Below are 11,619 nucleotides of genomic sequence, written 5' to 3' on the forward strand. Positions count from 1 at the left end.
GTCCTGGTTCATTCGTTTGTGTGTTACTCCAGGTGCCCCCTACAAGAAGATACTCCCACGACGAAACCGACATGTGGACCACCGGTCAGATCCCGTCTTACCTGCATCGCTGGGGCTCCACAGAGGACATCATTGGCATCCCGCAATACAGCTCACCACGCCACGAGAGACGTCGGAGCAGCCCGGCACCCTACCACGAGGAGAGCCACCTACACCGCAAAAGGAGACGATCTGAGGACATGCATTCACTCAAGCAGATTCCACGAGTCGAGCGTCATGAGGATGATTTCAAGTGCTTTAGCCGCGACGAAGTGATTACCTTCATTGACGAGACGCCATTGGCTAGTCCATTGAGGAGCCCGCGGCGAGCCTCTGCAATCTCTCTGGTTCCAGAGACCTTTAAGCAGCACGTTGTCTTATTGCCGCATTTCCCACTCACACACTTTGAGCATGAGCCTCAAGCACTGAGACGCTGCTCTGAGCATAGCAAAGGAGCCACGCTAGGCAAGTCTCCTCAGGATCTGCAGAGAAAGGCAAAGGACAGTAATGACTACAGGAGCGGCGGTGGCGAATGCTCAGGCATCAAGGGATGCCCTGAACACAGGCATGATGCCAAGCGTGCATCAGAGCTTGTTCCGTTGGGACAGGGTGCACGGACAGGGGATCCGTCTAGTTCAAGTATTAGGACAGGACAGGTAGATGCATCTGCTTGGGTGGACCAGAAGCACTTGCCTAAAGGGGAAAGCAAAGGAAGCACAAATAACTTTATAAGCTCACAATCTGCATCGTCAGTCTATATGACATCCATAGGATCCACAAACTAAGCAACAGTTTTATGAGTGTTTTAAACTAGGTCCTGATATGCTTGTTATTACTAAAGTTTTGACTAAGTGGAATGTTTCTTTTAATTAGGAACTGGGATTTATGAGATGTGATGGATTTGAAATGGTATAAGGACATAATCAGTGTTTTTTGTTTTTTTTTATTTTGTTTTTTATGTGTTGCTGATACAGAACTGGATTATAGGGTCAGTGGGCCTTCAAGGTGAGGAAAGCTGAGCAGCAGATAAGTGTCCTAAGCTCAGCACTTACAGTTGGAAATGAACACTAGGCCTTCTGCTCATACACGTCAACTTATATATATCCCCTGAAATATGGCTGGGCGTTCAACACTTTTAAAAATATGTCTTTGATGCTTAAAAAGTCTAATATTAGCCAAACAAATTATATGTTTCCTTATTTTTTGGCCAAATTGCCCTTCTAGCATAGGGGAAGAGGTAGCAATATAGGTGGATGGGGGGATTGAAACTTGACAAAACAGCCTCTTTTGCAGATTTCTCATGTATTTTTCTCCCTTCATTAAAAAAAAAAAAAAAAAAAAAAAAAAAAAAAAGGAAACTTGGTGGGGGAAAGGTTAGTTGTAACTTTTAAGTTAGTTATATAGTGTTTCTTTAAAATTCTTTTAACTCTTTACATGTGTTTTTGTTGTTTCTGGTGGTGTGGCATGTTAAACCAAAAAGATATTTTGTTATATCATTTGAATTCATATTTTTGAAGCACAAGGTTCTTTGATCCAGAAATGTTTGCCAATATGCTAAAATGTTTCTTTTTTTACAGATATGTTTTAAATGAGTTTGTGTTAAGTGCTTTGTGATGATTGAAAATGTATCTGATGCATTGTTATTCTCATGATTACAGTCTTATTTGTCTGGTAGTCCATAACAAAGTATGAAATGAAAAGTGACACAATTTGAAAACACTCATAGCCTGAAGTCGACATGCACTTTTTACAATATAAGTGACATAATCTTTTGTCATGTGGAGAATAGGACATTTTGAAAGCTGGTGCAATTTGATTTGTTAAAGTTGACATAACCACTGAACTGAAATTGGATATTTGCTGTATTAGTTTATGTTGTTTATGACCAGATTTTCTACACATATCCCAAGACATCAGCTTTTTAAAAGATTTGTTCTTGTTCATTTTGTTCATTTAACAAACACACACACACACACACACACAAAGACCATCTGAGATTTTTCTTTTTAAATTACCTTTTTTTTATCAGGCTCCTATGAAAATAGCATCGGACATTTTTGAGAATAAGGCATTCAATAACTGACTAATAACCCTTACTTTGCCATTAAAGTGAAATTACTGAACATAGGAGCCTGATAAAAATGCTCATTTAAAATAATAATAATAATAATAATAAAATCTCACAAATATCTCAGATGGACTTAGAGGTTTTGGAAATATAATCCATGCCTTCTGCCAGCATGCACGTTTGTACATTTCATACAGCTAGATATTGGTGTTGAAATATCGAATGGTGCTTGATACCTAGGCAGCTTCAGACACACACACACACACACACACACACACACACATATATATACATACATACATTAAGGGCATCAATAAGAGTCTTCCTCCTTCCTATACTCTGGATGGTTGTACAAGTTTTGTTGTTGTTGTTGTTGTTGTTTTTGTTTTGTTTGTTTTGTTTTTTTTCCTTAAGTTGTTTGTCATTGGCTTCTGAAGACAGTCATGTTTTACATCGTAGTTGAGAAGGCTTAAAAATTAATGTGAAAAAAGAATTGGTACCAGACAGAATATATATTAACTAAGATCAATTTGAAATGACCTAAACCTTGTTTTATATAACCACTTATGTATGACATATTTCACATTTATCTAGAATGATAAGGAGCACTGAAACATCGCTGCCACTTTGATACACAAATTTGAGCCTACATTGATGGTGAGAATGATCACTATTGCAGTAGCACAGTGGGTATGGTGAATCATTTAATTATGAATTCAACCAGACCTGTTCAGTTTCAAAAAAATCTTATATTATGTTAAAATGTAATTTAATGAAGCTTTAAAATGACTTCTGAGGTTACAAGATTGTGTTGTGTCGATGCACTCATGAAAATGCACTGAGTGTGTTCAAATCTTTTCATTGAACAGATGTTCAGATAATCTCTCGCTCTCTTTTAACTCAATTCAATTCAGTTCAGTTCGAATGAGCATGACTGTGATTAATGGTATGAATATGTAGAGTAGCACAATTTTGCCAAACATATTACACACACACACACACATAAACACTAATGGAATAATAAACCCATCCATATCTATATCAAAGAAAAATTGACATATTGACATAAAAATTAATTGTCTCTGCTCTCTGTGAAGAAATGCAACTTGTCCTCCATGACTCCATGCTCTCTGGGTCTCCAGCTCTTGTGTCCACCAAATTCTACAGACAGACTATTCTCATTGAAACAATTATTCATCAGCAGCTTTTTTTAATGTATTATTTGATCATATTTGAATTTGATTAGGTGCCAATTTATGATTAACAATGATTTTACTATGCTATAATAAGACCTACATGCCTTGTCAGTCTGATCTTGTAATGCTGAATCAAATTGTCTCCTGAAATCATTAGACCCAAATACAGATGACATGATTAAGAATTTTATCCCCAAGTGTAAAAACTTTTTTTTTTCAAAACATAGTTCACTTTCAAGTACGATGTAGATGTTATCTTATATATATAATCATGGCTATATTTCAGATTTTTTACACCAGTGAATAATATTTTTTTATGGTAGGTTTGTATTTTAAATTCAATTACAATATATATTATACTGTGAACTAATCAATGATTAAAACAGTTTCATCCTCCGAAATGTCCTTGCTGAGGCTGGAATGCAATAAACCAACATTAAAAAAACTAACAAAATTAAATTAATTAAATATTATTCAATTTAATATTTATCAACTCGAATCATATCGTATCCTAAAACTTTTTATCCTAAACCTCTTTCACCTTTTTTATGTCCCCAAAAACTCTGTCTCTCTTGAACATTCTGTTGGAAACAATTGTTTAACCCCACCACAAATAATGATTACCTAACCTACATAGGCTTGACTATTCCATTACATTAATGAAACTAATCATAATGACATTCTAGAACAGGGATGGCCAACTTCAGTCCTGGAGGGCCACTGTCCTGCAGAGGTTAGCTCCCACCCTAATCAAACTCACCTGCCTGTAGCTTTCTAGTGATCTTGAAGACCTTGATTAGCTGGTTCAGGTGTGTTTGATTAGGGTTGGAGCTAAACTCTGCTGGACAGTGGCCCTCCAGGACCAAAGTTGACCATCCATGTTCTAGAGAATGGTGCCTATGCAGTTTTGTTGCACCAGTTTGCAGAGGATCCTTTTCTGTGTGTGCACAGCAGTTCCTATCAAGCAATGGTTTACTGACTGGCCTTTCAAATTTTTAAAATTAAATGTTCAAAAAGACAAGCACAACAGCGAGGCACCAACATTAAGAAAAACGGCCCGTAGTTGTTGTTCCAATTAATCCTGAAAGTGGTCAGTGGAGTTCAGGCCTATGCTTTTTTTTTTTTTTTTTTTTTTGCTGGCCAGATAACAGAAAAGTTGAGTATGTGTAACTATAGTACACTCTTAGAAAAAAAGGTTCTATATAGAACCTTAAAAGGTTTTATTTTAATTAAATTTTAAAACAGTTCATGTAGCTATTTTATCACTAAAAACTGAAATAACAATAAGGCGTTGTGTGATCATTTAAGACACTTTTATTAGCACTTACAATGACAAGCAATATATAACACAGCAATTCACAGTGCAACAGTTACAGGGATTAACATAAATACATTTTTCTTTATCTATTCATACTTTTTAATAGTTTTACATCTCTAGAATAGCACTCTCCATTTTAGAAGTATTGTTTTTCAACCCCCTTCAACTTATCACCCATCCAACATGTCAGTCACAAATATGTTGATTGCTAGAATCCAAAAAAAAAAAAAAAATACTGTTAACTTGCACAAATAAATAAATTGAAAGTTAACTTGCAAAAATAATTAAAAATAATTTAATAAATACATAATGTGAAAAGTTTGTCATAAAGTATATTAATGACAGTTTTATTTTTCATCTCACCACCAGGTCATTACCCTTTACCTTAAATAAATGTCAAGTATTTACTTCACATTCTCCTATAAACCAAGTAGTCTAACTTTTTTGTATACTGCAACTTTTGCCAATTCTGTAACCCATAAAATAAAAACAACCACATGTTTCTGAAAAGGGAGCTAAAAGACTAGCTATTATTGTTTTTAAATGTATAAGCATTAAATGTTAATTTTACATTACAAACATTTAAACAATAAAAACAAAGGGTCCATGACAATTTCAGCACTGGGAAGGGCTAAATAGTGCTGATTGAAATTAACTGAGTGATAGCTTTTGGATGCTCCATAGTACTAAATAAAAAGTAGACAGCAAACTATACTTCTGGCATCTCTGTGTTATTGGTCAGTGACACATCCATTTTGATGCTAACTCTCCCTGTGACATCCTAAGATGGGCATACAAGTCAGAGAAACATTATTAGACCTATATGGAGAGTACAGTACAACAAGAAAAAAAAGGAATCTCTCACAATTATATCAAATCTTAAAACTTACTTGATTTAGGGAGGAGTGTGGTGTTTTCTTCTGAATATAGATGACCAAACAACTAATGCTGCACTCCACAGTCCAGACCTGCAGTGACAGTGCAAAATATTTATTTATTTATTCATCAGTCAGTCATAAGAACCTGCATGATAAAATGTGGAAAGTAGAAGAAAAAAAGATATCAGTAACTTCAGATTAGCTGATTGACAAGTTTCCCAAAGTTGGTACTGTGAGGAAAAAGAAATAATGTACCTTTTGTGTTATGTTGTAGCAAGATGGTCATGTTTTCTCTGACTTCCACTGTTCAGCAGCTGATAAGGTGGTGGTAAAACTTTAAAAGTGCTCTCTGATAGAGGGACATCTACAACAACCAAATACTCTGTGTTTAGAATAATACACATAATACTTAAGCAAAGCGAATAATTTACTATACAATAACTGCAAACACCAAATACTCAGGAGTTATCCACAGAAAAAAAATGGAAACATCTCCATCAGCTTCTCTCATTGTTCTTCTTGGTTTGAATCCGTGTTTATAACGGCTGTCTGACGGTGATTTGACCTAAACTTTGTTTCATCTTTTCCTATATGTGTATTGTGTGTAGGCCTGCCTATTATTAAATAGATAAAACTGTCCAGATTGCTATAGTGCTAGTACACATGCATTTCTACCTGATCAGTTTGTTGGTATAAATTAATAGGTTGATTCAGTGATGGTAGACTTAAGTAATCCAGTTAATTTAGATGTTAGGCCTTTTTTCAGTGTACAGGATCATGTGGCATTTATTTTCTATTAAACTTGACAGTGCAGAGGTAAATTTTAAGTTTATTTTCTTCGGAATAAAGGTGTGTCAAAGTAAAATTGAAATAAAAGCACAAATATAATGTATTATAATATTTTTAATATAGTCAAAAATACATAAAGCATGGTTTAGCCCAAATAACCCTTTGGTGCCAAAAAGGGTTCTTTCTCCTTATATAGAACCTTTTTGGCATAAAGGGTTCTTTGGAGTTGAGTAAAGAACACTAGGGTTCTATAAAGAACCCCGAAGAACCTTTTTTTCTAAGAGTGTAGAGGTTTGCATTTTCATAAGAATTAGTACAATATGACAAAAATTTAAAATTTGTAGGTAATTAAGATGCACCCCAAACCTAACCCTCAGGGTGCCACGTGCTCCAATTTACCAAATCATAAAATACTTACGAAAAGTCATGAGAATGTGGTGTCCTTAGACTGTTGACTTCAAAAAACATGTTTTCTGTATGTTACAAAAAAAAAAAAAAAAAAGAAAAAAAAAAGCATGTTCCTTGTTTTCATTACTTTATTCTCACTGTCATCTCTCAACAGCAATGGTGCCTGGATGCTGTATAGTTGTAAAGTTGTTATGGGTGAAATTGATTTGTCTTGTGTGCTTCCAGTTCATTTGCCACAATGTCAATGAAAATCCCCAGATGACACATTAATGGCTAGATATTTTGGTCATCAAATGAGCAATTTAATTTAATTTAATTCAATAATAACAGACACGTTCGCCAGAATCAGCCTCCCACCATTCACTTTGTTTAGCTCGATGAATATCTGTCTTCTTTTTAGATTTAAGTTTTTTTGTTTGTTTGTTTTTTTGTTTGTTTGTTTTTTTTTTGGGGGGGGGGGGGGCGGTTATTTTTTATTTTTTTTTATTTTTTTTTTGTTTTGTTTTTCGGCGTCTGCTGATTCACCTCCGCTCGCTTTCCCGTGCATACCTGTGACTATTTGAATTCACCATACCAACTGGTTTTCTCAGACTCATGTTGCACATGCGTATAAAGTTATTTGGCTGTAGGACTTCTTCAGGCAACACTGATTTTTCACTTCGATTTGACTGACTGAGCACTATTAAATATGCCCTGTGAATATATGCTCGGTGAATAAGCAGCATAAATTTGAGGTAGGCCTGTCTCAAACAGAGATTACTTTTCATAAAGAAGGATCATATAACATTGCATGCGCATTCTGAATATTTCATTGCATTACAAAGTTAAAGACATTGTTTCGGTCTCTGCAGCAGTCGACGTCTACATCTAGTCACAATTTATGTCCGTTTATATAAATAAGCAAATTCAATCCAATTTTGTAGTCTTTTATTATTAAAATAAACATTTGTCATCATGTATGAAAAAATAGGATCTACATATACAGTGCATGAGAAGCAAAATTAGAGCTACTTTATAATCTAAGTGTTAAAACAGTGAAATTCTTCAGATTTACCAAGGCCGCCAATAATTCTTCAGTGCTTCAGAAAAATTGCAGCACTCATCAACCTCTGAATTTTTCAAACTGAAGTGTGTGGTTTTGAGCTTCTCGGATCCACGGGCCCCAGCCTGTGCGTTAAATGATATTTTGTCCATATCACAAATCTCAATCCTCTTCGGCGTAGAGCAATAATATCTGTCTGACGTTTGCTGCAAGTTTAGATAAGGAGCGTCTGTCTTTAGCGGAACTTTGTGTGGTCGACGAAGTGTGCTTGTTGGTGCAGGGATCCGTGCAGGGTCGCTCTCCGCGGTACTGAAATCAGGAACTCTGGCGCGGTTAGGAGCGCTAGTAAGATTTGTCAGCATGATGGAGCGGGAATCTCTGTCTGCGTCCGATGCGAGAAGATAATGACTGACAGTGGCCATACAACTTCTGTAGCCTGCGTGATATTCAGCAGAGTCACAAACTGTGGGAATTCCTGCATTGAGAGAAATCAACATTTAGTTACTGTTTTACATAAATGCTTATATATAACGATGGAAATGTAACGGATAATAAGTCGTTTCAAGAGAATAGCACGCAAACCTCTTTTTGTGTTTTGCAGCTGCATCAGATGTTTAACTGTCAGCTCCAAAATGTCAGCCTTTTCCAATTTTCGCTTGCGGATCTGAATAATGCAATAATCGCAAATAAATAAATATATAAATAAATAAATATATAACAGATCAGCTACACTGAAAAAAAAAAAAAAAACATTCCTCCAGTTAAAAAAAAAAAAATAGGGAAATTGTTCACATCTATATTTTTAACTTGTGAATCATTACCCAATTTTTTGAAAAAAAAAAAAAAAAAAAAAAAAAAAATCAGTGTAGTTTTTGAGACAGATATCTGATGTTAGGCTTTGAATAAATGTAAACCATTATAGAAGATTAAGTCAATTTAAATTTCTTACATTATTCGAACAGACACTCTCCAGAAGACTTTTCAGTTGATTCAAACATTTATTGATACGTGCCCTTCTTTTCTTCTCCATCAGTGGTTTGGACACCTGAAAGACAAACTCGTTTCTTTTATTTAAAATACAATATAAACATGCTGATAAAGAAGTTCTGGATTTTTTTGTTTAGAAAAATTATGTTAACTCACAACTCTAATCACCTTTTTAACGCTCTGAGTTTTCGCCGCTACCACAATGTCTGATGCTGCAGCCATTGTCCTCAAATGCTCGATGCACTTAGATACCCAGTTATCCAACTTCCTTGTGTTAGAGTGAAGGAATTCTCCCTAGTATCCTGCTTTATAAAGAGAGACTCACTAAACATATCAATGCACTGCTCACATCATTGGTGCGCAAAAAGAGCATCCATTTAGTTTCTGCTGGACATCCAATCAGCATGAAGTTGCTTTCCTGGCTGTGCTTTTGTTCTCAAAAAGGAGCTTTAGATTGACTTTGTTGCTACTCTCTTTTATAAACCACGAGACTTCTAATTTATAGAATCAGAAGGAAAATACACAATAAAATAATAATGAAATTAATTATAAATTGGCCGTATATTGGCGTAATACGCAATTGTCTTTTCCCCACATTATTTGCATGTCTAATTTATTTTATTTGAAATTGCAAACTGGGGCTTTTCAAAAAATTGGCTAACCCTTATAATTATATTATCTTATATTTTAGCTTACATATTATCTTATATTTTATTTGCATTAGTTTAGATAGAAATTAACAAACAAGCTCGTCGTGTGGGGTGAAAGTGTATAGAGAGTTCCATGGAAAAACCGTAAAAAGGAAAATGTTTCAAATAACCAGTCGAGATGTAGAGAAATTAGCTCTGACTATTCATTCCTTTCTCTTCAAGTTTCACGCCATGTTGAGACAGGCAGCACCGTGGAAATCTTTTCCGTGTCTTCACAGCGTGGCAATTTTCTGCCAGTAAGGAATGGGAGTCATCTTTACTCAATTAAAACGTCAAGATTCTGCAGACCAAAGCTATACATTTTCTAACACTGCCAAAACGCTCTAGGATTCTATGTTTGTCTGTACAGACGGTCATGCTACAAGTAGAGCTCTAAGTTTTAAGCTTGATAACATATATGTTTTCTCACAGATGTTTCCTTCAAAGAGCAAAGCGAGGAGAATCAGAGGAACGCCTCCTGTCCAAGGGCCCTATCCGCCTGATTTTCCACACTTCCCCATCAATAGAGTCTGTCCTTGGGAATGTCATACAGTGTTTTTCAGAGAAAAAAAAAAAAGTTTTGACTTTGAGTAAAGACCCTGGGGTGCGTTTCCCAAAAACATCGTTAGATAACTATGGTGCAAGATTCATTGAAATCTATCGACGGAACTTGCGACCATAGTTGCTTTTGGGAAACGCACCCCTGTAGTTTCCACTGAGGAAAAACTAGTTTCACATAAAAATGGTTTTCAACATTCTCGTGGCAATTTCATGCCACAGCATGGTGTTCATTTCAGGATAGGATTCCGGCTAACTTTATTTTGTTCATCAACTTCTATAGACATTGCTGGAGCAATGACATTTTTATTTGAGAGGGGAATGACTTCAAAGGCGTGACACGCGACAGGATGAATGAATGTCCATTGATAGCTTTAAACTTTTTTTTTTTTTCATTTTCTGGCTTGAGGCCTCACTATACAATAGATTTATTTATACAGAGGGAACAAATGCCGTGACACCGGGATGGACTCACATTACCATTTCAGCAGCTCCGGTCAAGAGCCTTTAGAAGGCAATGAAAAACACTGTAGTTTATATGTGTATAGCGAAGCGATTGATCTTTTAAGTCTATTGTATGTCTTTTAAAATAAGTTATCTTTGAAGGAAACCGTTCCTTTTAACGACACAATAATATTGCACCAAACTGTACAAAGTGTACAGTACAAGATTACGTTGAGAGGGGAAAAAAAGTTTTTTTGTCGTTCGTATTTTGAGTTTTACTTAAGTTCGCCTAACTAACTAAGTGACAGGTGGGTCACATGCAGATGCATGTTTGTCAGAGCATTTAAAATTCAATAGTTTGTAATGGCAAACAAAAAATGGTTCAAAACGCGGCAGTTGTTTCTCTTTTCACAGCTTAAAATAGCACAAATCAGTATGAAATCGGAGCATATCAGCTCTCTTTTGTGAGGCTGATTTTCACGTCAGTCTCACTCACAGAAGCACGACCTTTGTATTATCAGTTAATTTTCAACAGCAAATCAATTTACTTAGTTATCTCACTAATTTCACGACCAGTTCGTACATATTTTTCGAGGTGGCTAATTCGTACGAATTTGTACGACCTCACTCGTAAGATTTTATACGATTTGTCTAAACCCCAGTGTCGGTTAGGTTTAGGTGTAGGTAATTCGTACAAATTCATACGAATTTTTCAACACCTAAAACACATTGACCCCACAAGTATAATATCATGAAGTGCGATAAAGGATAAGCGCATGTTTATCAAAAGCTTGGAGGTGCTCTCACTTTTCTCCATCTGTAACTGATTAACCCTAACTGCCTTTTATCATGCGCGCTTAGTTAGAAGATCCTGTAGTGTATGAAGTAGTCTGTGGCTTGTTAACAACAATTAGTGAAGCAATTATACAATTACTGCAATAAACGTTCCTTTTCCAAAGGACGACCCTTCATTGTTAACATGTAAATACAAAAAGCTTGGCGGTTAAAGAGATTCACCTGATGTTCTTGGGCTCAAAATGACAGAGTTGCCAACAATATAAACCAGTCAAACAAAATCAAGTAACTTTCATCATAATTCAAAGACATCTGAGATAAAACTATCAAAGGTTCTTTCGAATATTTCGCCAGTAGGAATAACCTTATAACCCTTGCATTATGTTTCTGATACAGGGTTCCTTTTAA

The 11,619-nt window shown here is 35.6% G+C and overlaps 2 protein-coding genes across 4 annotated transcripts in view; one reads left to right on the top strand and one right to left on the bottom strand.

Annotated features, from left to right (window-relative positions):
- Nucleotides 1-1,968, top strand: part of LOC109079710 (probable G-protein coupled receptor 153) — a 40,730-nt gene extending 38,762 nt beyond the window's left edge. For all 3 annotated transcript variants that reach the window (XM_042762917.1, XM_042762916.1, XM_042762915.1), the window contains one exon: nt 33-1,968. In XM_042762917.1, the coding sequence (XP_042618851.1) occupies nt 33-824 (792 nt within the window). In that variant the 3' untranslated portion in view covers nt 825-1,968. The remainder of the gene's footprint in view (nt 1-32) is intronic.
- A 5,616-nt stretch (nt 1,969-7,584) lies between these two features.
- Nucleotides 7,585-9,018, bottom strand: her3 (hairy-related 3). The gene is made up of 4 exons (XM_019094836.2): nt 8,894-9,018; nt 8,688-8,783; nt 8,321-8,402; nt 7,585-8,213 (listed from the first exon to the last, which is right to left on the bottom strand). The coding sequence occupies exons 1-4, from the start codon at nt 8,945-8,947 to the stop codon at nt 7,747-7,749; spliced, it is 699 nt and encodes a 232-aa protein (XP_018950381.2). The 5' UTR covers nt 8,948-9,018; the 3' UTR covers nt 7,585-7,746.
- Between the last annotated feature and the right edge of the window lie 2,601 nt (nt 9,019-11,619).

The sequence above is a fragment of the Cyprinus carpio genome, chromosome A8, assembly GCF_018340385.1.
Source record: "Cyprinus carpio isolate SPL01 chromosome A8, ASM1834038v1, whole genome shotgun sequence".
In the NCBI taxonomy this organism is placed as follows: domain Eukaryota; kingdom Metazoa; phylum Chordata; class Actinopteri; order Cypriniformes; family Cyprinidae; genus Cyprinus; species Cyprinus carpio.

Coding starts and splice junctions, on each gene's coding strand:
- her3 (XM_019094836.2), bottom strand. CDS start 8,947: ATGGCTGCAGCATCAGACATTGTGGTAGCGGCGAAAACTCAGAGCGTT. Junction 8,784..8,893: donor AAACTCAGAGCGTTAAAAAG/GTGATTAGAGTT, acceptor TTTGTCTTTCAG/GTGTCCAAACCACTGATGGA. Junction 8,214..8,320: donor GCTGCAAAACACAAAAAGAG/GTTTGCGTGCTA, acceptor CTCTCAATGCAG/GAATTCCCACAGTTTGTGAC.